Source organism: Zasmidium cellare (genome assembly GCF_010093935.1).
Source record: "Zasmidium cellare ATCC 36951 unplaced genomic scaffold M409scaffold_8, whole genome shotgun sequence".
Lineage (NCBI taxonomy): Eukaryota > Fungi > Ascomycota > Dothideomycetes > Mycosphaerellales > Mycosphaerellaceae > Zasmidium > Zasmidium cellare.
The window spans coordinates 400,788-426,477 of NW_022986952.1; the positions used below are offsets into that span (position 1 = coordinate 400,788).

Consider the following 25,690-nt stretch of genomic DNA (forward strand, 5'->3'; position numbering starts at 1 on the left):
TCTCCACTCCCTCTTGACCTCCGTGTCTCCAGTCCAAATCTCCGAAGTGGGACAAGGATGGACCGTCCAAAACGTATGTACGCTCGCGGCTGGGTGAGTGGATGTGCCTACCTGCCTGCCTGCTGCCGGTGCCTACTGCTGCATACAGATTCCCGTCTTTCTCTCTCCGGTAACGAAGCTTCGAGTGCATTGATAGCTTCTACACGCACTGCACTGCGCGTAGGCGAAGGTGAACGGACATTCCTCTTGCGAATGGGTCGGCTGGTCTGCCTCATGCGCACTACGGACATCTCACGATTACTGGTTGATTCGACTACCAAGCACGTGTGCATTGTCCTAGAAAGTGCTTCTTGTCCGTGGTTACGTGTCCGCAGACGAGAAGGAGAAGACGTAGCCTTCGTACCCAACCCCATCGAGACACTACACCACCCTCCTCGTCCCACTCACCATATCCCCAATACTTAGCACCAGTCCAAGCAATCCGGTGTACGATTCAGGGCGTGGTCGCTCGAGGGATCCGAGAGATGACTGACGATGCTGGACCAGTCATTTTACTTCTTGAGTCGACACGAACGATGTTAGTCTTGGTCAAGACCATCCACACAATGTTCAGAGATACATGTAGGGCAGCGGTAGCATTAGGCAGGTAGGTAGGGATAAGGTAGTCATTTCCTCAAAAGAATATCTAGCCCCCCGCCTCTCGCTCAGCCTTTTGCCCTAAGCCCATCAACCCTGAAGAGTCCGTCAACATGTACATCCATCCAGATCAAGAAGACCCCCTCCCATCACCTTTCCTTCGACCAACCAAAACCGCAAACCATGGGGGAATATCAAATCCAATCAGAAACCCCTCCTCTCTTCCCCTCCATTCCAGTGTGTGAACGAAAGAAAAAAACTCCGCTGCTGTGCTACGCTCTGTGCTGCCGTATTCGTAAAACCCCGTGTGCGATGCCGGGCATCGCCCATCCAATCGATCGTCTGTCTGTTTGTCCCTCCGAAAACGCCGGGGAAATGTTTGAAATGAGAAATGAGAAATGTCGCCGCCTGGTTCGATTCGGCCTGCTCGCTCGAGTTGGGAAATATGCGATTTGCCTTGTGATGGTGGCAAGAAGTCCCTAATAATGGTGTGTGTGCTCGGCACGAGGGCGCGTGTATATGGACATGTATGTATGTACCTTTTTCGATACGATAGGTGGCGGACCTATCGTTATTGTGTCGCCGGAGGCATGGGGTATCTCATCATCAGCTCCTCGATTTTCGGGAGGAGATCCGGGATGCGGAAGGGTTTGGCTACGACTGCGTCCTGTGGTGAACGGTACAATGTTAGCCTGACATTGTGACATTGCATTGCCTCTGTCTTGTTTGAATGGATGTTTGGAATACGAGGAAGGCCGAGTGAGATCTTAGACCGGTGAAAAGCGGTGCGTGGCTCGCCCGATGGAGTAACGCTCGACATGTCAAGTGAAGAGGAGGGTGTGGAGAGTTATCTGAGGGTGTGAGGACTCACCATTCCTGCATCCAGGGCGGTCTGGATCTGTTCTGGACGAGCGTTTGCTGTCACCGCTATAATGGGGACGTGGCCGGTCAGCTTGCCTTCGGCTTCGAATTCGCGGATACGTCTCGAGGCCGTGAGTCCATCCATGACTGGCATCTCCTGGTCTGTAAAGGGTTCAGCATTAGTCTGGCGCATGAGATACGGCTCGGGAATGGCAACGTACCCATTAAAACAACGCCAAGCTCGAGCCTGGGCCCAGGCCCTTTGCTGTCACGCCAGTATGTGGACTGCATGATCTTCTCGAGAGCCTCGCCGCCATGGTTCGCTAGATGCACCACTGTACCGTTGTTCTTGAGCTGCTTCTGGAGCACCTTCTGATTGACGAGATTGTCTTCAACAATCAGGACTTTCTTCACGGCTGGCGGTCCACCATTCGCAGGCGGCTGAGGCTGGATTCCCTCCACCCGTTGGATGTTGCTGCCCGGGTTCGGAGGTGCCGATGGCTCAGACTTACTCCTCGACGAGGGAGGATTATGCCGTTTGACACCCAGACTGCCGTCGGCGGGGTCGGCAGGCGGTGTGCTTTTTCTGGCGGCAACGTAGAACGCGAATATGGATCCTTTGCCAGCCTCACTCTCCACACCGATTTCGCCACCTTGCAGCTCTGTGAGTTCCCTGCTGATGAACAGGCCCAGACCGCTCCCACCATACTGAACGTGGGTACGAGGGCTGGCTTGCGAGAAACGTATGAACAGCAGCTTCTTCTCCTCTGGACTGAGTCCACGACCTGTATCGCGAACGGCAAAGTGAATATAGACCTTCTCGCCCAAGCCCCAATCCTGGTCGGACATCGTATCTTGGTTCTTCTTTCTTGTGGGGAAGTAGCGCACAGGGGCGTCAGGCCTTTCGCTCGGCTTGTCGAGCGATGCAGCGATGGTGACTGTGATCGTTCGCTTGTTTTCAGTTCCCGTAAACTTGATGGCGTTGGTGGTGAGGTTGATGAGCACCTGCAGTACCCTGCTTGGATCGAATCTGACCCAATCCAAACCAAGATCACGGAATGACTGGTCGACCACAAACTTCATCTGGATATCGGCTGCCTGCAGCTCTCCCTCGTGCATTTTGAGTGCTCGTTGCACCACGGTCAGGGGCTGTGCGTCGACGGGCGTGACCAGCAAGAGCTGCGAGTCGAGCTTGCTCAACGTGAGAATGTCATCCACGATGCGCTTCTGATGTTGAGAGCACAAGTTTATTGTCTGGGCGGCGTCGAGACAGCTCGCGAGCAGCTCGTCAGGCATGACGCGCTCACCACTTTGCCTGAACTTGGTCATGGACGTGGCAATCTCGTCCGAGCATTGCAAGATGGCAGACAGCGGGTTTCGCATCTCATGGCTTGTAATATCGATGAAGTTTTCCTGCTGACGTTTTAATTCGACAGCTTCTTCCATTTTTCGAGTCTGTAGACCTTCGGCCCACTTCTGTTGACTGATGTCCGTCATGCTGCCGAAAATGGACTTGAGACCTCCATCGTCGTGCTTCTCGGGGTAGCCGCTGAACAAAACCCATGTGTCGCCCTTGTTGCCACTCTTGTCTTGCCATTTCGCTTTGAATCGGAATTCAATTGACACAGACTGGGTGTTGACGGCTAGGTCAGTCCACGACTGTTTGACCAACTCCATGTCCTCTGGCTTGACGGCATCCATCCATGTGTCTGCCATGTTTGCATTCTTCGGTACTCGAGAAATGTCGTACCATGTATCGTTGGCGAAGGTGATCGTGCCGGAGCTGTTGGCGATGAACATTCCCACCGGAGCAAATTCAGCCATGCGGGTAAACTTGGTCTCGCTTTCGATAGCCTCTGCAGTTCTTGCTGCCAGCTTTTCAGACAACTCAATGCGGTCCAGTGCTGCGAGCTTCGCTGCTCTTTGACCTCGTCGAATCTCTTCTTCGAACAGTACCACTGACGCCAGAGATGTTGCCAACTGTCTGCTCAAAAGCTGTACAAAGAGACTGTAGTCATCGTCGTACGGTCTTCGTGGATTGACGCCCAGGACTAGAAAGCCCAGCACATTTTCTCCAGTTGTTGGGTGTACAGGACACACGACTACCGCCTTGATCGGATCATCGAAGCCGCGTACCTCCAAGCCCTGCATGAGGCTCTCAGGAAGGTCACGACTTCCCACCTCTAGTAGTACAGGTTTGGCTGACTGCATGCACTCCTTGAAGACCGGACCAAAACCCTCCATGCCAGACTTCAGATCAATCTGCTCTGGCGCAGCCTGATGACCTTCTGGAATACCGAGGGAGCCTTCCAAGTACGCTTGCCTCGACGCAAGAACAGAGTTCGAATGTATGCTGCTGCTGTCGCTGTCGTTCTCATCGGAGACCGAATATAGAAGGAGGAAGGGGCTGTCGAACTCGTTGAATTCGAATGAACCCAAGACTTGCCGCCAGAAAGCCTTCACATCGCGTGCCGAAGCTGTCCTCTCGCCAACTTCCCTCAATGTCAGCATCCTGCGTTCGGCTATCTTGCGCCTGGTCTTCTCGAAAGCCGGATTGTACAGTCCCATGACGCTACCATCTCTTCCTACCATTGGGATGATGCTCCAAGAAAAGAACGTCTCTTCTAGGTAGTCGCTCCGCCTGATGAAGAGGCAGTCGTCATCCTTCATGGTGGCCTCTCCAGTGGTCTTCGCATTGGCGAATACATCCTTCACTTCATCCCAAATTTCTGCCCAAGCAACACGATAACTTGTGCCCATCAGAGTTGGGTGTTTCTGGCCAGCTAGAAGAATGTACGCCTCGTTGTAGATGGCGATCAGGTCATCGCCCCAGTACATCGCCGCTGGATGTGGTGAAGCCATGATGAGGTTGCACATCTGCCGGAGATCGCTGCTCTGTCGTCAAGTGGTCAGCTCGGGATTGATATATGAAGATGGGTCTTTTTCAGTGGCATCTAGATCTTCTATGCCGCGAAATGAATTACTCACCCAATTCTCGATTGGACCTAGACTTGTAGATGCCCAATCAATACTTCGAGCAAAGCGAATATGGCTTGGCATGTTGTCTGTGACCGGCAGTCTAGTCCAATCGAATGACGCTGCATCTGACGAGACGATCGGTATCTGGCTGTTTAGAGCGCCCTCGTTAGCGATTTGACTTTCTTTGCTCGTAGAGCTTGAAAGTATAGAGTTGGCGCCAGGAGTATCGTTCTCGCCAGAGCTGGGCTGTACGTACGTTCTAGGACTCGGTAAAAGGTCCACTGCTCCAGACAGGTCGAGATCTGAAGGCACTTGCAGTAGGTTGCCATGTCTATCGACCTCCGCGCTGCGAGATTCAATAGTTGGTACGATTTCGGTCACTGTGCTACTTGAACCGTCAGGGGTGCTGGCTTTAATCCCCGGGATAGTGCCAAAGTAGTCGACCGCTTCGGCGGGTGGTGGTAATGGAAGTGCGTCTGGTAACGATTCAGCAGGCGGGATGCTAACTCGCATGGCGGCTGTGGAGGTAGCTGGCGGAGTGATGAAGGCCCCGCTAATGATTCTAAACCTCTTACGCACAGTCGAGCAGCTCCATGTCATGGTTGCGTAGTTGAAAGGCGGGAGACAGACATTCAAGCTCTCGCCGCCTACAGCTGCACTTAACAACCAAGACTTGAATTGCAAGAATGTCTTGGGGCCTGGAGAGTCTTGTGGAGTGGTGCCGCAAACCAGTGATTGCATGCCCTCGTATGATCGTAGCGACACGTTGCAGAAAACCAGCTGCAAGGGACCAGGGCCATAGTTCGTGCTGTCTCCAAGGTCTACAATGAATGTAGGTCGCTCATCTTGTTCGAGAAGTTCAATGATGCCCACTGAATTCAGAGCATGGGTTACGCCCGACATGCCATCTCTCACGCTGCTTGCCCCGGCGTCGGGACTAAGACTACGTCCTGTGCTACTCCTTTCCACACTACTCCTATTGCGCGGAGAGCCTACTGGAAGTGGATAGCCCGCAGAAGGGGTCGAGACTGTACCTCGCGCCAAACTGACGGTCTTGACATGAGACTCTTCTGTTCGTGCCTTGCTCAGCATCCTGGCCCCCGCCTCGCTGCTCGAGAAGCGCGGTGGCAACGTCGGCCGAGGGCGGGGACTGTTGCTGAAGAACAGAGGCGAAGGCGGCTGGACTAACGCGCTGTAGTCGGAGGGAAAGAACGAAGTGCTGTCAAGTGTATGTTTGGCCCGAGGGCGTAGCTTCTGGCGCTTGCTCGCCGGCTCAGATGTGGGCCCGGGACTGGAATAGGGATTCGAAAGTGTGAGCTTCCTCTTACTGCGAGGCTCAGAGGTCGGAGGTGTACGTGGTGGCGGAGGTGGAGGAGGAAATTCCGAGAAGGGAGATATGGGACCAGATTCGCCGCCGAGACTGACACTACGGCCTTTGTGTGCTTGAGAGTGATGTCCAGAAACTGTACGTTCAGCGAACGAGTTCCATATTGACGGGCTCACTGCTGCTGCTGTATTTGTACTTCCTGGCGATGATGCTGGCGATCCTGTAGCCTTTGTCTCTGTGATTGATGGACCTCCTTCTGCTATAGCGAGCGGCGCAGCGGACTCGGCCGCTTTGATGGTATTCGGTTGGAGAGAATCGGGCGTGCTCTGTCGGCGAAAGGGGCTCGAGGTTCGCGGAGCGCGCTGCGAGGAGATGGTAGGGCGAACAGCGCCGCGGGCCAGGCTGTCTTTAGGCGTGAAGATGGAGGGCGAGTTGTTCATTCCTGGGGCACGATCGCTAGCGTAGGGATCGCGACTGGGGTATAGCAGGACAATAGCTGGTGCTTGTAGGTGATTGATGTCATTCTCGAGGTGGCGCGGAGGGTCGAGATATATGCGGGTGGCGGTATGGTGACACAGGGCGGCGTGCGGGCGACGCCAATGCCGTTGGAGGTGTTTTGGCAGCAGAGGGATTCAGTGGTCAACGTTCCAAGAGCCCGGGTACACACTGCGATAGTCGTGGGGAAGACGGCTAGCGTGGGCCTCCCAAGCCACTACGGAGGGCTAAATGCAGATGCAGATGTATACAATACAATGACGGAATGGCGAACGGCACATCTCGTTGACTGTTGATCAGGTCTTTGCCCGTTTCGATGCTATAGAAGTATCTTGCTCTCGCCATTCCGTAAGTCACACCAGTTGGTATCATTGAACGAATCCAGAACTTTACCCAATTCGCCCCTCGCCATGCCCTTTTCGCCATCCTTTCGTGACTTTCTCTCTTGATCCAAAGCATCTTTCAATGTCAACTCGTCTCTTTGAAGAAACCATGCCACCAACCCTCCTCCTTTCTTGATCTCGTCGTGAGTGCCAATCCAGTAGTTCGCATTTAGTATGCGCTGCGCCTTGAGTCCATTATGAGCGCCGAGATTTGACTGCAATGCAGTTTTGCCGCTGGCCGTACCGACTCGTACATTGTGCAGTCCGTGCAAGAACGCGAGCGTGGTAATCGAGGGCTGTGCCTCTGGTATCAAAGTGAGATCCCCGCTATGCATACCATGTGGCGTATAGACGACTGCCTCGGCGGTTTCCTCGTCCTCGTTGGGCTCAATCGCGGAGTGATGCCTCTTGCGCGTGCCATTCTTCATAAACCCATTGGTTTTCGCAAGCTTTGATTGCGCATTGCCGTGCCTATTGTTGAAGGTGATCATCAGTGCGGCATGATAGTTCAACACATCATCCACCTGCAACAGCCGGCTGATTCCTATCCATTCTGGGAGTGGAGGCAGACTCGTACTGCGCCAATCGGTATCGCTGTCCACACCGAAGCCATTGACCGTGGTCACTGTTCTGAAGTGTCGCCAGCTCTCAATCAGCTTCGCGGCCTCTTTAATTGCGAACACAGGAACATCCGGATGGATCTCAAGCAGAGTATCCTTGTGGCAATGGTCTGTAAACTCATGAGAGACAGCAACCGCGTCGATGAGATTTTCAAAGCCTCCAATATGCTCCTCCGACTCTGTATTCCTCCGGCTCCCAGGTTCAGGCCGCAAGCTGGTTGTGAGGTCTTCATTCCTCTGTATCAACTCTTCCAACTCTTTGATAGATTGAACGGCGCTCTCAGTCGCATGCGTCTGTTGCGAAAACCATGTTGCCACGTCGCTCTGGCCGCCTCGCAACCACGGATCGATCAGAATATTGTAGTAGAAGCGTGCGCCTCTTTTGACAGCATTGTGAGGTCGAGGTATTTGAAGTAGCCACGACGTGTCGGCATTCAAATGGTGGAGAATGGGTCGTCGCGACGCGAGCGCGCGTGTAATCGAGGATTGCAGCTCGGCATTGAGCTGGACAGAAGGTTCGTCCAGTGTCATTGTCGGTATTGTTACATGTCGCCTGCTGTCAGCGACGACATATCGTACGACTCGACAGCCGGAACATCTAGTGCCTTGATGTCGATGCGCAGACAGACGGCGGCGACGATGACGCTCGGATTGAGTGAAGCTGTCAATTTAGACTTAGCGCCCGGCAACAAGCGAGCCGAGCCACGCGGGATGCGGGGACAAGGGCCTGATGCGTGTGACGGCCATGTGATGATGATGCTGGGACACCTTGCTTGCTTTGATCTTGCGGCCCAATTCTCCATCCATATCCTGCCCTCGTGTTGCCAGCAAGCAGCTTGTGGACCTACGACGCGTCGACCGCCGAAGGAGAACCGCCGAGCTGTACATGTCCTGCCTCTGCTTCCCTCATCCTCCAAACCGCCGCAAGTACTCGGTCCAGTGGCCTAATTTCACCTTCAGCCGCTCTCAATCGTCCATAATTACGCACAGAACCTTGGAAGCATAGGAGCGACCGAGGTCATCAGGGTGCCGACACTCTATCTCTGAGCAGGCTATCTCGCGTTGCAGGCGCAAGCAAAGCTGTAGGACCTTCATATCCAGTCGTACCGCTCCAGAGGCAGTCGCCATGAGCGACAAATACGATCCCCCTCCAGGTCCGCCACCCAACTTTCGAACGCAGTCACAATCCGCCGTAGACAGACCTGGACAGTCTTCGCAACAGGAACAGTCTCGACAACCACAGCGAACCTCATGGACCATTGGAGGCGGACCCAGTAATCGTGGTCGCGAGGCCGCTCCTACCAACCCCTTTCGAGGAGGCAATTCAGGCGCATCTCACGAGGCACGTCCATCGAGTATCAACGTGCCCATTACACAGACCTTCCAAAAGGTCCATGGCTCGCACCAATCGCCACAGACGGCGCCGCCTCAGATGGGAAGCGACGTTGAGATGAGTGAAGATGAAATCCTACCACCTCCAGGGCCTCCTCCCAAGAGCATGAACTATGAGCCACCCCCAGGTCCTCCTCCGGGACATCCTTCTGAAGCGCCGCCGCCCGAATATGACCCGTGGCTGGGTCCCGATGACAGCTTGCGGCCGCCTCCTGCGTTCTCGAACGTACGCCCTCAGAATGAGAAGAGCCCAACAGCGAATGCCGACTACGACGATGCCGCCAGAGCGCACGCTTGGTGTCGTGAGAACCGACTTTGGAATGCAACCGAACACCCTCCCGGCGTCATCGAGCGGATACGGGTTGGTGATCTTCGATTGACCGTGCCGCCAAACACCACCGATGTCACACAGTACCAACCAGGACTGGGGAGAAGCTACGTCCGAACATCGTCCGCAATTGGTGATACTATAATGCTGTCGGACGTCCCAGTATATGCATCTTACACTGAAAGCCCCCTCGCCACCGGTCAGCCTCACACCGTGTACTTCGAACTTCAGGTCCTGTCCATGGGTGAACGCTACAATCAGAATAAGCAGGTCGAGTCTGGCATTGCAATAGGCTTCGTGGCGCCTCCTTATCCTGCGTGGCGACTTCCAGGATGGCATCGTGGCTCGTTAGGCGTCCACGGTGATGACGGCAGAAGGTATGTTGACAACAGCTACGGCGGGAAAGACTTCACGTCAGCGTTCAAGAAAGGCGATGTGGTCGGCATCGGCATGACATTCGGCACGCCGGTCAACGGTGGCAGAGTCAATATTCCCTGCCAGGTCTTCTTCACCCGCAACGGCAAGCAGGAGGGTAGCTGGGATCTTCACGAAGAGAGAGATATGGACGCCGACGAAGGAGACGTTGCTGGCCTTGCGGGCGAGTATGACCTGTTGGCGGCGGTGGGCGTGTTTGGTAGCGTGGAACTCGAGTCTGTTTTCAGCAGGGAGGATTGGCTGTTCAAGCCATAAGAAAGCTCCATGGCTTACAGATTGCCTCGGGCTATTGATGGCCTTTTCGTAAGATACCCTAGAATTTGGAATCTCAAGATTGTGCGTCTGTATTCTGCCATACCTCGGAAGAACAAGCTCGCTATCGACCTCCTGCGCTTGGACAAGCTTCTTGGCGATAAGCCTTCGCAGACTGTCCTCGAGGCTGGAGCTTTGAGCCTCACCAGGAGTCCTTGCTCTATTTCTGGAACTAAGACTCTCTCCTCTTACTCATCCACGACGTCCACGACAACTAAAGCGCCACAGACAACAACAACGTTCGAGAACATCGGCCACGCTGACGGTAGGATCAGCAGCTGAACGACTCGTACATAACTACTTCCAGATCAAGCAATAGTCGTATGCAAAACAGCTACTCTGCCCGTCGGCGGCAGTCCTGACGGCGGTCAGCTACGGCTGGCTCGCCGTTCACTAAACATCGTCAGCCAGTGATTGGCACCGGATCGGATGCGGCCGTAGGAACCGGAGCCGGTATCGAAGCCTTCATGTTGTTGGTAATAAGGCCTCTCTTGAAATGTTTCGTACTTCTTGTTCAGCTACAGCAGTACGCGGTGAGGCGAGGCGGAGACGAGCAGTGGTGCTTATCGCTAGTGCCTGCCTTCGAAGAGGCACCCCTGCACAGAATCTGTTTCGAGCGGTAGTCCATCACGGAGGTCGATCTCGAACGAGGTCTCTCGGCCGCTCTTGACGTGGCCACGCCATCTGCCCAATGTGTGGAGAGTTTCTCGTTTTGGCTGTCCATGCGATGAATTGCACAGAAGGTAGGGTTTGCGGTCGATGTGCGCGTAGAGGTAGTATTTGATTACGGAGAATGTTGCCAGGGCAATGGATGAAGTCGCTAACTTTCAACCGATTGGCTCGGTTCCTCCATCGTGGACCACCAGACATTTCGAAGGCAGGGCATTACGAAACAACCTGGACATGAATGACAACGGACGCCACATGGCAGGGGCCCTAACTCGTCTGTAACACCTCCACATCCCCAAACTGCCGACTCTGTCCACAGAAACGAGGAACAGGACCATCCGTTTCTCCACGACCACCGCTGCCGCGATGAGATGTGAGAGTGCAATGATATCACAAGCGGCATGGCACGCGGCCATGCACCCGGCAAGATGAACGCACAACACCTGTGACACCTCCTCCAGGAGCTGTCCCGGGCATCTCTCGTGCAAATCAATGATAATCTACTGCACGCCAAGCAAGCGAGTCGCATAGGGCGAGTGGCATGAGTGGGCCAGAGAGCTTCCTGAAGGGTCTTTGGAACGACACCCCGTGCCCCTCACCATCATCGCCGCAGCTCTGGGCTGGACTGCTAGCAGCCACCGTTACCCAAGGTAATCCGGGTATAAGAGCTGAGAGGGGCGCAACACGTCGAACGTTTTGCTTTCTTTCCTTTTGTATATTCAATCCTTGATACCCTGCAAGAATCGTGTTCTCTTCTTGTACTTCTTGGAAAAAGCAACATTGTATCCAACCGCAACCATGTCTCCCTCCAAGGTCTCTACGATCAAGTGGGACGAGTTCTACAACATCATCAACGGCCAGCAACGTACCGGCAAGGACGTACATCACGGCGTTAACCCTTCGACCGGCGAGAAGCTCTGGCCGGTCCCAATTGGCAACCAGAAAGATGTGGACGAGGCTGTATCGGTCGCCCAGAAGGCTTTCGAGTCCTGGCGCAACGTGCCTATTAAGGAGCGCAAGGAATACCTGAACAAGTTCAAGGATGTCCTGCTCCAGCATGCTGATGACATGACTGAGCTGCTGTGTGCCGAGACTGGCAAGCCCAAGCAAATAGCTGAGTTGGAGACAAAGGGCCTTGTTGGGGTGAGCTCATACAACATCAAGACACTATTGTACGATTACTGACGCCTTGAAGTGGTTCTCTCACCACGATACACTTGACATTCCAGAGGATCGAGTGGAGGACGATGAGAAAACCATCACAACACGATACACACCACTTGGAGTCGTGGGTGCTATCTGCCCCTGGTACGTTGCCCAACAACACAAACACACTCAATTCAAGTGTAACTAACGTCTGTTTCCTTCCAGGAACTTCCCAATCATCCTCTCCATCGGCAAAATCATCCCAGCCCTCCTCACGGGTAACACCATCATCGTGAAGCCCAGCCCCTTTACCCCCTACACCACCCTCAAGGTCGTCGAGCTCGCCCAGGAAGTCCTCCCAGCCGGCGTCGTCCAAGCCATCGGCGGCGACGACTACCTAGGCCCAATGTTCACCGCCAACCCGGGCATCTCCAAGATCTCCTTCACCGGCTCCATCGCCACCGGCAAGAAGATCATGGCCGCCTGCGCCCAGTCCCTCAAGCGCGTGACCCTCGAACTCGGCGGCAACGACGCCTCCGTCGTCTTGCCAGACGTCGACATCAAGAAGACCGCTCCTGAGCTCGTGATGGGTGCCTTCCAGAACACCGGACAGGTCTGCGTCGCCACCAAGCGCATCTACATCCACAAGGATATCTACGACGAGTTGCTCGCGGAGATGGTCAACTTCACCAAGACCCTCACCGTCGGCCCTCCATCCGAGGGCGCCTTCCTCGGTCCCATCCAGAACCAGATGCAGTACGAGAAGGTCAAGGATTACTTCAAGGATACCAAGGTATGTATCACCACCTCACAACCCACAGAACAAATACACTGACCCATTCTCTCTCATCAGGAACACAACTACAAATTCGCCGTCGGCGACTCCGAAGTCAAGCCAGGCAAAGGCTTCTTCGTCCAACCCACCATCATCGACAACCCGCCCGACGACAGCCGCATCGTGCAAGAAGAGCCCTTCGGCCCCATCGTGCCCACGCTCCCCTGGACCGACGAGGAGGACGTCATCAAGCGCGCCAACGCCACCAACACCGGGCTCGGCGCCTGCGTCTGGGGCAAGGACCTCGCGCGCGCCGAGAGCATCGGCAAGCGTCTCGAGGCCGGGTCCGTGTTTATTAACTCGTGGGAGAAGCCGACGCCGCAGGCGTTCTTTGGTGGACATAAGGAGAGTGGGATTGGCGGGGAGTGGGGTGGTGAGGGCCTGAAGGCTTATTGCAATGCTCATGTGAGTGATATTCCTCCTTTTCCTTGAGTTGTTGATTGTGGAATTTGATGACTGACTTTGCTCTCCTCTCTAGGTCATGCACACTTACAAGTCGTAAGTGCACTACTACTACTCATTACGACGCATTCGATGCCACGGCAGAAATATGTACATGTAGCGTAGTCCAAACCACAACAGGATTCAGAAGAATAGAATGAGCCTTCAGAAACCTCTCAATCTATCTATCTAGAACGTCATCCATTTCAACCCCCCTAACCCCTACCCATGTGTTGATCCCTCGACTGAGCCCACGCCCGATCATACTTGGCCACCGCATACCTTATCGCGTCAATGGTGGCAAAGCACTCCTCCCAGGGCCTGTCTCGATGCCACTTGGCAATATTCGTCGCCACAGACACAAACGCCTCAAAGTCATCCGACGGTTCGAGCATCTTGTATGCAGGTATCGTATTCGCCCACACTTCATAACACCACGCCACCAGATTGTTCCAATCTTTTCCTCCCTCGACGACAATGTGGTAGACTAGATGGCCGCTCAGATCGTACCGACGCTGGTGGGTGTGGTGGAGGTTCGAGAAGGCGGCGAGAAGGCTGGCGTTGCAGTTCCAGATTGTGATGACGAACCGGTTGCGCTCCCACCATATCAGCCCGGCGTCTTCGCGAGTTTGCCGGCAGGTGGAGAGTAGAGCGGGCGGCCGTAAGGTTGGGCGTATCTTGATTTTGTCGGGTTCGGTGAGGGCGTATTCGAAGATCTATTTCCCCGAGATATCATGAGCATCCACGCCAACAAGAACCTCTGCGAACGCACTGTTGTTCTGATCTCGGGAGGGAGGGCAAGTAGGTGGAGGCGTTCAGAGCCGCCGCCAGCCTTCTTCATGCCGGTGATATTGATGAGTCTCTGCCAGATTGTAATTTTGTCGCGGCGTTGTCTCCGTGCTGTTGCGTCCATCCAAGGTGTCGTAGGTGACTATAGGTGCTTGTAGGATGTCTTGTCTCGGGGATGCCGGTTTGAACTCATCCACGGAAACGGGTCACGTTCTGCGGCCGGCGTCAGGTACGTGGGAAGTCCTCACGTTGTAGCTGCTTCTTCCTGGTGATATTGCGGCGCTTCAAGCTCCTGCTTGCCGGCGACCCAGACTTTGCTTAGTTCTTCCTCGATTTGCTCCTTCCTCTGCTTCCACTCGTCTACTTGAGCAAGCTTCTCGCGCAATTCTTGGATCTCCTGCAGCACACTGTTCTTCTCGCTGGCCGTACCGATGCGAACGAATTCGTACTCGTTAGCTTCTTCGCCCAGGCCAAGCGTCAGAGTGTATGAGTGGTACCGCTTGAGCGATGCTCGCGTGGAGATCGTGACGAGTGCTGGTTGATGTTAGTACACATCCACATCACTAAGAGGAATGATGACTTACTGATCCCCTTCCGCTTTGCCGTCTCATACAAAATACCCTCAACATCAGAGCTCACCGCCGACGTGCCTTCATCAATAAAAGCATAGCGAGGTTCATGATACAACAACCGAGCAATGCCCATACGCTGCTTCTCACCACCACTGAGAACATCTTGCCACATCTTCCTAGTATCCCATCCACCTTCACGCTCGGGAATATAGCCAAGCTTGGCCTCCTCCAGGATGGCTTGCAGCTCGCTTTCCCTACGCCCAGCATCTCTCATGTCCACCTCAGTGTGGGGGTAGATGACTTGATCTCGAAGAGTACCGGGGCTTAGGTAGACTTTTTGTGGAAGGAACATGATGCCGTCTTGGCCATTGGTGCGTGGTCTAGATGTCAAGCCGCGATACGTTGGCCATAGACCAGCAACGATGCGAGACACTGCAGACTTTCCTGCTCCGTTAGGACCTGTTATAAGCAGATGATCGCCCGGTCCAACGATGAAAGACAGGTTGTCGATCAACTCCTCACCGCCCATTGGGAAGGGAGAGGGTGCTACGATAGGAACGTGCTCAAGACGAACGCCATCATAACCCTTGTGGAGAGTTCCCGCAACATCGGTCAGATTGAAAGGTTCCGGATAGACGTTTGGTGGCAGCTGATAAGCGTTCGCTTGCACGCGATGCAGAGTACTAATGAGCTTGAACACTCTGCTCGTCTGGCCAGCAAGTTCAGAAAGGTCCTTGATGGAGTACATCATGCGGCTGCCGGCATCTGCAAGGTTCAGCATCAACTTCTTGTTCGTGATGAACTGCTTCGTCCGTGAACCAGTCCTGTCACCTGCCTCAGCAGTATCTGCGACCTCAGGAGTGACATTCTTCGACACTTTGGGTTCTGGCGCAAGACCCATTTCAGGCAGGAAGACCGGGAGACTCGTAATGACATAGCCCAGCGCAGACCATGTGTACTTCAAGACAAAGTCCTCAAGCATGTTGTATCCCACCTTCACACGGTAAATACCTTCCATCCATTTCTTGAGCTCCTTGAAGCCGTGATCAAGCAGGCCATGCTCCATCGGTCCTCCAGCGTAGAAGGCCACCTCTTCAGCGTTGGCGATCAGCCTGGCGTGCAATGATCTGAAGTCGCCCTCCTTCCGAGCCTCAACAGACTTCAGCTTGGCAAAAGGCGGGCTCAACTTCTTCAGCAAGATTGCAGTCCCGATATAAGTGCTAAGCAACCCACTCAACGCCAAAGGTCCCAAAGAACGGTAAAGCTGGTAATTGAATGTGACAAGATCCACCAGCGGCTTTCCCAAGCTCGAGTAAAGGTTAGCCGCATTATCGCAGAACAGAGTCAGGTCCCGACAAACGAACTGATCCGCGCCATGCTCGATCCCTCCATCCAGCGCGTGCATCTTATAGTACGCCATATGCGAACCCAGGTACAGATCGTGGATATATCTCGTCAGGCGTGTCCGGAACGCGATGCTGATCTTCGCCTGCAGGAACTTGATCATCGAGTTGGTGTAGCTGCCGATGACACCCACGGAAAGCCATTTGACCAGTCCGAACAGGAAGTCCTTGCCTTTACCAGCGATGAGGTCTCGGACGATTTCTCCGTCCATCCGAGCTACGACGAGCGAGAGGTACGTCCGTAGCAGGAGGAAGAACGCATGTGTTGTCAACAGTCCGGACTCTTTCGATCCCAGCCTCGGCACTGCGATTTGCATGATCGCCATGAATTGATGCACGAAAGCAACATTCAGCCCAGGCTTGACATTCGGCGGCGGCACGCCCAGCGAGAACTCCCTCCCCGAACTTCGCTGACGCATGGGGTTCAAGAACAGCCTCCTGTGCGCATCAAACGTCGTGGGCTTGGTGGGATGTATGGTAACCTTGCTCGTCCGGTCCTTATAGGGCACATATATCGTTCGCGTGCCATCTTTACTTCGCAACCCGCTATTCCGTCTCACTAGTCGATGGCCCAAGTCTCTCTCTTTCTTCCGGCCGCTGTACCATCTGTACCCTCCATACCCTCCGGTGATGATGGTCAAAGACAGTGCGAGCGTGGCGATGAGCTGAGTCGTTCGTTTGTCGAGCGGGCTACGCTTTTGCAACTGGTCTACACGCTCAAGTAGGCGTTCGTAGAAGTGGTCGAAGTACTGCGCGAAGCGATCTTGCGGCCGCTGGCGGAGGGTGGACTGGTTCGCCATGGTGATGTAACGAACGGAGGATCAGGTTCGACGCTATCGGGACATTTCATTGAGAGGGAGAGGATGTTTCGCGCACATGACCTGGGATCGGGGATGGAGCGAGATGTCCGGCCAGTGAGGGAGTCGGCGATGACATGTGCTGGCTTTTCATGTGAAAGCGACTGGGGTTGGATGTTGGGGTTGGGCCGAGGAAGAAAAGTGTGGATATGGTACCCCGTAGATAAGGACAACGTTCACAGTCAAAGACAACTCGCAATCGTCGACTTTGGAAACGAAGATGAAGATGCTGCAAAACGGGGCAATTCATCGTGTGAGTGGTGTTTGGAATACACAGGCTAACACACTGTCTTGAAATTCCTCATTCCCGGCTACGAGCTCGGGTCTCGTGCTTCCAGAGAGTTTCAAGACCACGAAGGCATCTTGCACGCTCATAACGCAAATTCAGTGTTACACCCTTCTCACCATTGCCGCATGATCCCTCTAGAACGCATCAAACGACGACAGCGCCAACGCCCGATCAACATCCCTCCTCTTGAACCCCGGACCCCGTCCAATGCAAACACCAGACACAGTCAAAACTACAACCGCAAAAGTCAGCTCAACATCCTCAACAGAGTCATGAAGATCGGTTCCACTCACCCTTCACGAACTTGCTGACATCAATAATGATGACCTTCTTCTCCTGCGATTGCGCCTGGCCATTCACCGGCTTATTGAACATGCTCATCCGCGACGTCGACGAATCCTGCAAGAACTCAGACGAATGGCTGCCTTCCCACGTATTCATGGCCGTCAGGGATGGATCCACGACGGACGCTGAGTGGTTCTTGGTTCCCTGCCCAGGCTGGAGGAAGTTCATCCAGGAGCCGGTCGACGCATCTGAGAAGCCGATATCTGTCAGGTTCATCGTCGTGAACTCGTTCACTTCATCCGGCAGTGCGTCGTAGCGGGAGAGGAACTCGAGCTGGTCCTGGTCGAAGGGTCTCGGTGGGCCGGAGTCTCTGGCGCTTCGCGCATCGGGTGTCTTGGGCGAGGTCGCTGAGGAGAACGTCGTCGACGTTGTGGATCCTGCAGTCGGCCAGACGAAGACTTCCGCTTCGGCGAATGACGAGGACGGATCGATGAAGATACCCTTCTCGTGAAGATAGCCTTCTACGTCGTACGGATCGAACCATTCTCCTTCGAACCCGGCGATGTCAACAGTCATGTCCGTTGTGAGGTTGTCCCGCGCCGCGTTCTCCAACAATGCCAGAGTCTGCGGGCCCACTACGCCAAGATTCCACGACTCTTTCTTGGGCTGCATATTGCCAAATGGATCTCGACGAGGATAATGCGTTCCGGCACCTCCGACATGAATCAGAGGGACGTTGGTATGCAGGTTTTCATGGGGGCCTCTATCCAACAATGCCTTCATAGCAGTGGTCAGCTTCGCTCTGTCTCTGCTCATCAGCGACAGCTTAAAGACCCTCTCGAACGTATGAGGTCTGCGGTCGGGGTCAAGCAACAGCTGATAACCCTGCTCCAGACACGCTCTATGCAGTCGTCTTCCGAACGTCGTCTCTTGGAAGCTGTATGTCATCGGAGAGGTAAGCGAAGCCGGTATGTTCATCGAGGTGGGCATATCCATCCTGAAAGCATCAAACGAGCTGAGGCTACTCGGCTTTGCAGGACCAATAGCCTGAGACTGTCCAAAGTCGCCCAGATAGTCAATGTCCATCTCATCCGTACCTTGGTCGTTGTACATCTCGTAGCCCATCCCGACCTGAGCGGTGGATCCTCTCGGCCTCGAAACCGCCTGCACAGCCGCCTCGTCCATCCACGAAGGAACATTCTTCGGCTGCATCGTCTTGTTCTGATCGCCGTCATTGCTGCCGGAGCTCTGCTGAATGATCTGCGTGATCTCCGGATCGCACTCCTCGCCAGGGTTCCTCGCGCACTTCAGCAGCGCTTCGAACTGCATCGACGTCTCTCGCATGTCTTGGATCTGGTTGGCAGGCATGCCGGAGGAAGCGAGTTTATCTCGACAATCGATGAAGGCCTTGTTCATGAGCTCGATCATGTTGGTGAGTTCGGACACGCGCTTGCGGAGCTCTTCGAGTGTGCTCTCCTTGCGTTGACGGTAAGCCCTTTGGGCCATGCGGATCTGTGTTCGTCGACGCTATGATGAGGTGGATCAGTATGAAGCTTCATAGTAGAGATAGAACGACCTGAACATACATCCGCAGCAGACTCATCCTGCTTCTCGACCCTCGGCCTCCCACGCTTCTTTCCATCATCACCACTATTGTCCGGAGAGTTGCTCGTCCTCGACCTTCGCTTCCTAGTCTGTGGCTCTTCCTTCGAAGCAGCATCCATCATGTCTTGTATTTCGCGGGTAGGTGAGGTGAGTAAACAATCCAAAGCCACAAGGGCAGATGTTGACGAGATCAAGAAATACTAAACAACAAGAAGGATAACGTGGCAAGCAAAGTGCTACGCTGGGCCAGTCTCAATATAAAGACTGTCGACAAATCAAGCTCCTCTTCTAATAGTAGTAGATCCTCCCTCTCTACTATATCTCGTGTGTTGGCTGACAGACAGCGTGCGGGTGAGAAGGGCTGATAATGTGGAGACAAAGTAAGTAACAAAGCAGATCAAAGATCCAAATCAGACATTCGAATCAGCCAAGATGAAGATAGCCCGTGATGTATTCCTCGCCGCCTCCGATCGGTCAACACCGTGCTTTGTAATGTCACGAAGAGCTAGATTGCGGTACCACAGGGTGCGAGAGGTGAAGTTGGGGATGGGGTGGGAGCTCCAGATTTCGTGTTTAGTGATCAATGCAGGGAGCCCACTGACCCAGCTGGCCACACCTCGAAGGGCTAGCCGAGAGCATACCCGCTATGCATGCACACCGTCCGCACGTACTCCTCTTCCAGTGCTTGTCTCATCAACAACGCCGCTCTGAACAGCCCCGCCGCCGTCTCCAATTCGTCGATCCATCATCACCAGGTCAGCGGCGCGCAGCAGTTGGCAAAGCAGAAACCCCCCCAGAACCATGCAGTGCCAAGTGTCCCAGGTTTGCGTCCAAACTCTAACGCGAAAGCTTAAATCGGCCACCGGTTCGCTGCGGTCACCGTCTGTCACACATCCCGTATCCCATGTTGACCGTATAAGAAAAGGGTACCCACGAGCCCTATTTTGTTCGGCAGACGTGCTAGTTGGGCTGAGGGGGTCGCCGGAAGACATAGTCTATCCAGGGCTTGATGATGATCTCCAGACCGCACATGTCATTCATCACCAACTAGCGTCGCCGACGAACTGCCTGAACTGGAAAATGACTTGAAAGACGGGTGTTGTTCTCGAACACCACAGTTGATTTCAGGACTGCCTTTCGCCGCCGCCGCCGTCAAAGTAAGAGGCCATATAGGGTGGATATCATAACCCAAGTAATGCTCACAAAGCGCCCGAAAATGCCATGTCACAACATGAGAGGGCCGTGTTGTTGCATTGTTTCTCCATCCAGTTGCAACATCAAAGCCACACGGCCGCGCCCTTCCCCCCCTCTCTCTCCCTCTCGCCTTGCAATAACCAACAAAAAAGGACAAAACAGACCTGCAGAAAGAGACAATGATCGCCTCAAAATGTCGTGAGCCAAACCAAAACGTAAGTACACAACAGCGCCAAACAGACAATGATACCCGCTATCGCCAACCTTACCTAACAGCCAGAAAAGTTGTGGTAGTAGTTCCGCTAATCGATCGAAGGGTAGATGGTGGATTCGTTGTCGGTAGGGCTGAAGCCGCAGTCTCACGTGGTCGTCCGTGAGTTTTGACTTCAGCTACTGTGAGCGCGGACTAGTGCTTCCTGCCACGGCCTTGTTAGTCACGTCTTCACAATTAGAACGGATATATTAGAAAGGCCTTACTCTTGACATAGGATCTTCCTGCTCGGCAGTAACGATGGCGGGACTTTCCAGACCAGAGGGCCCGTTCTCCGTGTATCCTCTGCCTTCCATGCCTGGCCGTTTGGGAGTCGTTAACCTGTTGTGATCTGGGCTAGTATCAGAATTCTTCTCTTCCTCGATGTGTAGGCTGCTTCGCCCGTCGTTTTTCCTTTCGAGTAACGCACCGCCTAGCGTAGCACATTTCAGAATGGTCTGAATGAGCTGGTTTGGTTTCAATGGCTTCGAGAGGTATTCATCCATCTGCGCCTGGATGCACTTCTCCCGATCGCCAAGCATAGCATGCGCGGTGAGCGCTACAATGGGAGACCTTGCCAGCTCATGTGCCTTTTCGTATTCGCGGATGTTGGCGGTGGCCTCGAATCCTCCCATGACGGGCATCTGCACGTCCATGAGAACGACGTCGAATCGCTTCTTCTTGATGGCCTCGAAGGCTTCCAACCCGTTATTGGCAACGGTGACCTTGTGGTTGTGTTTCGTCAGTATCTTGACGGCCAATTTTTGGTTGACCGCATTGTCCTCTGCCAAGAGAATGTCAAAGGTTCGAGAGTGGTCAGCTGATATTGGCGCCGCTCGTCCTTCCAGTGCCGGAATCAGCGCGTTACCAAGGTCAATTGGTAAGCACGGCGTGGTCATGTAGCTCGAAATACCATTCTCCAACGCCGTCTTGAAGTTGACTGATATTTGGGGCGCCAACATGACGATTGGGATGTATTTGAAACGCTCCAGGCTGCGCAGCTTCTGAGCCGTCTCACTGTTGTCGACAATGACGCAGTCATACGAATCGTTCGGATCGAGCTCAGCTGGTGCTGTCCGGCCATTGCCAACAACGACAGGGACCAGATCCAGTGCCTTGATGTTCTCGGCGACGTCGTCAGGCTCATCGGTGAATCCATTGTCGACGAAAAGGACCTTGTGTCTGCGGTATTGCTGCAATTGTGGCATAACCCTTTGTGGATCGTGCGGACCCAGCCGCACAACGCAGGTGAAGAAGAACGTACTGCCTTGGCCGTACGTTGACTCAACCCACATCTTACCACGCATCAGCGTGACCAGTCGCCGTGAGATTGACAGACCCAAGCCGGTACCGCCAAACTTGCGAGTCGTCGATCCATCAGCTTGCTGGAAAGTATCGAAGATGAGGTCGAGCTTGTTGGAGTGAATGCCGATGCCCGTGTCAGAGACGGCAAATTTGACCACGACCTCGCCTTCACCACACACGACGCTGTGGTCTGAGAAGATCCTGACGCGAACTTCTCCGTGTTCCGTGAACTTGATAGCGTTTCCAGCCAAATTCAAAATGATCTGCCGCAGACGGAACGAGTCACCCACCACATAGTCGGGGACAGAACTGTCGGTGTCGTAGATCAAGCTGATGTCCTTCTCATTCGCCCGCACAGCGAGAGATTTGAGACTGTTAAATACCAAGCCTCTCAGCGAGAATGGCTCTTCTTCCAAGATCATCCGGTTGGCTTCAATCTTGGAGATATCAAGAATGTCGTCAATGATGGTCAATAAGCTGTTCGCGAGCGAAAAGACGATGTTCAACATGTCCCGCTGGTTCTGCTCCAGCTCAGTGTCAAGAGTGAGTTGCGTCATTCCAATTATGCCGTTCATAGGCGTTCGAATCTCGTGAGACATGTTCGCCAGGAATTCCGACTTAGTTTTGTTCGCCAACTCGGCCGCCTCTCTTGCCTGATTGTTCTTCTGGATACTTTCTCGCAAGTTCAGCACCATCTTGTTGATCTTGTTCTTGAGCTCGTTCATTTCGCCAGACGCCTCAACGTTGATCATCTTGGTGAAGTCGCCCTTCATCGCGGCGTGTGTGATGTCCGCAAAGGCACGCACTTGAGAAGTCAAGTTCTGGGCCATGATGTTGACATCTGTCGTAATCTCTTTCCAACGACCGGTGATGCCCTCGACTTCGGCTTGCCCACCCATCTTGCCATCGACACCCACATCTCGTGCCACTCGTTTCACGGCAAGAGACCATGCGTCGAGACGTGTCACCATGTCGTTGATTGTGTCCTTGAGTGTCTGGATCTCTCCCTGTGCGTGGACCTTAATCCTTTGGCTCATGTCCCCTCGTGCAATGGCTTGGATAACGTCCGAGATACTGCGTACTTGACCCGTCAAGTTATTCGCCATCGTGTTCACATTCGCGGTCAGATCTTTCCATTTGCCCTCGACGTTCTTGACTTCTGCTTGTCCGCCAAGCACGCCCTCTGTTCCGACTTCTCGGGCGACTTTGCTAACTTCGAACGCAAACGTCCCTAGGCGGTCCACCATGGTGTTGATGGTATTCTTCAGTGCAAGAATCTCGCCCTGCACCTCGGCTTCAACCTTTTTGGTAAGATCACCCTGAGCCACAGCTGTGGTGACTTCTGCAATCTCGCGCACTTGGGTTGTCAGATTCATGGCCATGCCGTTCACGTTTTCTGTCAGATCTTTCCAAGTCCCCTCTACGCCATGCACAGTCGCCTGGCCGCCGAGTCGTCCTTCGGTTCCGACTTCTCGAGCAATCTTCGTGACTTCGTGAGCAAACTGTCGTAATTGTTGCACCATGGAATTGACTGTGGTCTTGAGCGCCAAGATTTCGCCTTTGCAGTGTGCCTTTACTTGTCTCGTGAGATCACCCTGTGCGACAGCAGTCGTCACTTCGGCGATATCTCGCACTTGTGCAGTAAGATTGTTAGCCATAGCGTTGACGTTGACAGTCAGGTCGTTCCACATTCCCTGTACGCCTTCAATCTGTGCCTGGCCACCAAGAACACCTTCTGTCCCGACGTCTCTTGAAACTCTTGTTACTTCTGTAGCGAAAGTCCGCAACTGCCCAACCATCTCATTAATCGTCTGCTGGAGCTGAAGGATCTCGCCTCGTGCAGGTCTTTGAATCTTGCGGCTGAGGTCACCTTGCGCGACTGCGGTCGTCACCACGGCGATTTCTCGTACTTGGTCTGTGAGGTTCTGAGCCATGACATTCACTGTGTAACGTTAGAAATACTCTATAACGCCAATCGCACTTAAGCCATGTCTTACCGTTCTGCGTGAGCTCAGCCCAGATACCATCCACACCCGGTACAATAGCCTGACCGCCCAAGCGACCTTCTGTACCGACCTCCTTGGCCAGGTGGGTGACTTGACTGGCGAATTCCTGCAGCTGGTCCACCATGGTATTGATGGTATGCTTAAACCGAGCAATTTCCGGGTCTTTCTCGGTGGCATGAATGAGAACCTTTTTGCTGAGATCTCCATTCGCGACTGCGGTGATGATTGTGCCGATTTCTCGCAGCACCTTCTGGTACGTTGCGTTGATTTGTGCATTCTTCTCGATCTCGCGTTTCAGCTGGTCTATAGACTGAGAGTTGCCCAGGGTGTCGAGCGCGGCCTTGGTTGCGCTTTGTTGGTGTGTAAGTTGTGACTTGATGCTGTCGATAAAGTCTTTCTGGCTCTTGATCTCTTGCGCCTGCTGGTCGATGTGCTCTCGTAAAAACGAAAATTGCTCTTCAGTGAGCTGGCGCGAGGCAGGTTCCCCATCACTCTTGGCGAGAAGGCTATTAACCCATGACGCTGACCGTTGTCGAGGATTGAGGGCTGCAGACGTGCGCGGTGACGCAGGGCCGTCTGACGGGAAGACTGAAGATGAAGGTTCGTTGGGAGTGATGGGTAATGAGCTGATGCCACTGGTGGCTCTGGCCTCGAGGAACTGGATGCGCGTAGCAAGAGACGTTAGCTCACGCTCCAGCGTGCGCTTCTCGACCGTATCATCGCCGGGCAAGGTAATGCGGTTGGCCTTGATCCCATTGGCGATCGCGGAGGCAGGGAAAGAATCGGATTCGAGCGGCTGGTATTGTTTCGCGAAATTGGATAGTATGCTGGCTACCGCCGCCGAGGTCTCCTCGTGCGGCATATCTGGAGATATCGATGAAGAGGGCCGCAGGTGGTTAGGAGGGCATGGCAGCTTGGATCGCTGCCCTGACTGACCGTAGGGGGATGGTCTCTTCGTCGTGGTGGCGGCTGGGTGCCGACGAGCTGGCGCGTCGGCGAGAGAGGGAAAGGGGCATGTACTGCGGGCGAGTACCTGCTGGCAAAGTCTTCGAGAGAGGGGGTGTCGACAGCGGAAGGGGCGGTGGTGGTGGTGGTGCGAATGGAGGTGATGTAGGCGCGAAGGAGCGTGAGGGCACGGCGACCTAAGCGACCACCGACGACAGGGTCCCCACTGGCCCTGACAAAGAAAAACGATATGAACGCGCGCTTTCTTGCGCCGGCTCTCTTTCTGCGCACACCCTCACGCGATGCGTTCACGACGAGGACGAGGACGACAAACCACAAGAACGTTGCGGGCACTGGCGATAGTAACTCGTGGCTGCTCTGCTGCTCCGTTTGAGATGGTGGGCGGCGGTAAGGTTGCACGCCTGCATACGCTATATACGAAGGTTCCACTGGCCGCTTTGCCTATTCCACGGTGGCTCGTGTCCTGCGCCGCGAGGGTGCTGCTCTTTTCAGTCTGGCAAGTTGGATTAATTACTGCCTTCCGCGTACAGCATATAGTAGACAGCTAGTTCGAGTAGTGAACAACCGCCGATGAACCGCTGGCAATCTCGTTCTCCGCTTGGTTCGAAGGTGAGGCGTTTCAGGTTGCTTCGTCGGTGCGCGGGCCACACACCTCATATCACAGAGGCTGCATGACGCTGCATGACCTTGCACCGTCGCTTGCTCTGGCACATGGCCTTTTCAGATCACAGATTTGTGCAACAGGATACACCTCGCGAAGACCGTCGGCCTGGTTGCTGTGTTTTCGTCCCGTGATAGGTGGCAGGCGAGCGACATTAATTTGCTCCTGACGTCCAAACTCGTAAAAGCTTCTCGCAGGATCGCCGCCCGCCCGTTTTATTTCAGTACGCCTTGACCCAGTGACGTCGTGCTTGGCCCTCGGCACTCGAAATCCGCCGGGTTGACCCCGAGTGACAACTCAGAGGTCTACGAGGATATCCTGACCTTCGCCCGCTCTAGCCTATTGCAGTGACAGGCTGACAGGCGATAACGTGGATGGCGTTGACGACAGGCGACGAGAACATTCACCGCTGTGCACAGGAGAGGTGCAGCAGATAGCGTGCATCTTGTGCGCTAACAAATGTGTGAAGATATGGGTGAAGGTTGGAGCGCAGCATCTCCAAATCGAATAACGTTTCTTGAAACTATCCAAATACCATCTGCTGTCACCCGATTCACTGAGTGCCGATGACGCATACAATCAATCACTCCACCAACTGATGACAGCAAGGTAGTGTGATAGTCGATATGTCGATTCTCATCCAAGACCA

General features: G+C 54.2%; 8 protein-coding genes across 8 annotated transcripts; 2 read left to right on the forward strand and 6 right to left on the reverse strand.

Moving 5' to 3' along the window:
- Positions 1-1,207: 1,207 nt before the first annotated feature.
- On the reverse strand, positions 1,208-6,243 carry M409DRAFT_64452 (uncharacterized protein; the record flags this gene model as incomplete). The annotated part of the gene is made up of 6 exons (XM_033816089.1): positions 1,208-1,303; positions 1,508-1,659; positions 1,719-4,392; positions 4,486-5,767; position 5,902; positions 5,946-6,243. 6 exons carry the CDS (start codon positions 6,241-6,243, stop codon positions 1,208-1,210), a joined length of 4,503 nt encoding a protein of 1,500 aa, XP_033670973.1.
- Positions 6,244-6,617: 374 nt separating this feature from the next.
- Positions 6,618-7,832, reverse strand: M409DRAFT_64453 (uncharacterized protein; the record flags this gene model as incomplete). The annotated part of the gene is made up of 1 exon (XM_033816090.1): positions 6,618-7,832. The coding sequence occupies one exon, from the start codon at positions 7,830-7,832 to the stop codon at positions 6,618-6,620; it is 1,215 nt and encodes a 404-aa protein (XP_033670974.1).
- Positions 7,833-8,427: 595 nt separating this feature from the next.
- On the forward strand, positions 8,428-9,711 carry M409DRAFT_19693 (uncharacterized protein; the record flags this gene model as incomplete). Its single annotated transcript, XM_033805046.1, has 1 exon — positions 8,428-9,711. The coding sequence occupies one exon, from the start codon at positions 8,428-8,430 to the stop codon at positions 9,709-9,711; it is 1,284 nt and encodes a 427-aa protein (XP_033670975.1).
- Positions 9,712-11,235: 1,524 nt separating this feature from the next.
- On the forward strand, positions 11,236-12,920 carry M409DRAFT_19694 (uncharacterized protein; the record flags this gene model as incomplete). The annotated part of the gene is made up of 5 exons (XM_033805047.1): positions 11,236-11,580; positions 11,633-11,745; positions 11,809-12,376; positions 12,437-12,823; positions 12,897-12,920. The coding sequence occupies 5 exons, from the start codon at positions 11,236-11,238 to the stop codon at positions 12,918-12,920; spliced, it is 1,437 nt and encodes a 478-aa protein (XP_033670976.1).
- Positions 12,921-13,074: 154 nt separating this feature from the next.
- Positions 13,075-13,700, reverse strand: M409DRAFT_19695 (uncharacterized protein; the record flags this gene model as incomplete). The annotated part of the gene is made up of 2 exons (XM_033805048.1): positions 13,075-13,575; positions 13,632-13,700. 2 exons carry the CDS (start codon positions 13,698-13,700, stop codon positions 13,075-13,077), a joined length of 570 nt encoding a protein of 189 aa, XP_033670977.1.
- Positions 13,701-13,892: 192 nt separating this feature from the next.
- M409DRAFT_19696 (uncharacterized protein) lies at positions 13,893-16,423 on the reverse strand (the record flags this gene model as incomplete). The annotated part of the gene is made up of 2 exons (XM_033805049.1): positions 13,893-14,182; positions 14,233-16,423. The coding sequence occupies 2 exons, from the start codon at positions 16,421-16,423 to the stop codon at positions 13,893-13,895; spliced, it is 2,481 nt and encodes an 826-aa protein (XP_033670978.1).
- Positions 16,424-16,903: 480 nt separating this feature from the next.
- M409DRAFT_19697 (uncharacterized protein) lies at positions 16,904-18,778 on the reverse strand (the record flags this gene model as incomplete). Its single annotated transcript, XM_033805050.1, has 3 exons — positions 16,904-17,001; positions 17,063-18,581; positions 18,641-18,778. The coding sequence occupies 3 exons, from the start codon at positions 18,776-18,778 to the stop codon at positions 16,904-16,906; spliced, it is 1,755 nt and encodes a 584-aa protein (XP_033670979.1).
- Positions 18,779-20,315: 1,537 nt separating this feature from the next.
- On the reverse strand, positions 20,316-24,276 carry M409DRAFT_19698 (uncharacterized protein; the record flags this gene model as incomplete). Its single annotated transcript, XM_033805051.1, has 2 exons — positions 20,316-23,350; positions 23,406-24,276. 2 exons carry the CDS (start codon positions 24,274-24,276, stop codon positions 20,316-20,318), a joined length of 3,906 nt encoding a protein of 1,301 aa, XP_033670980.1.
- Between the last annotated feature and the right edge of the window lie 1,414 nt (positions 24,277-25,690).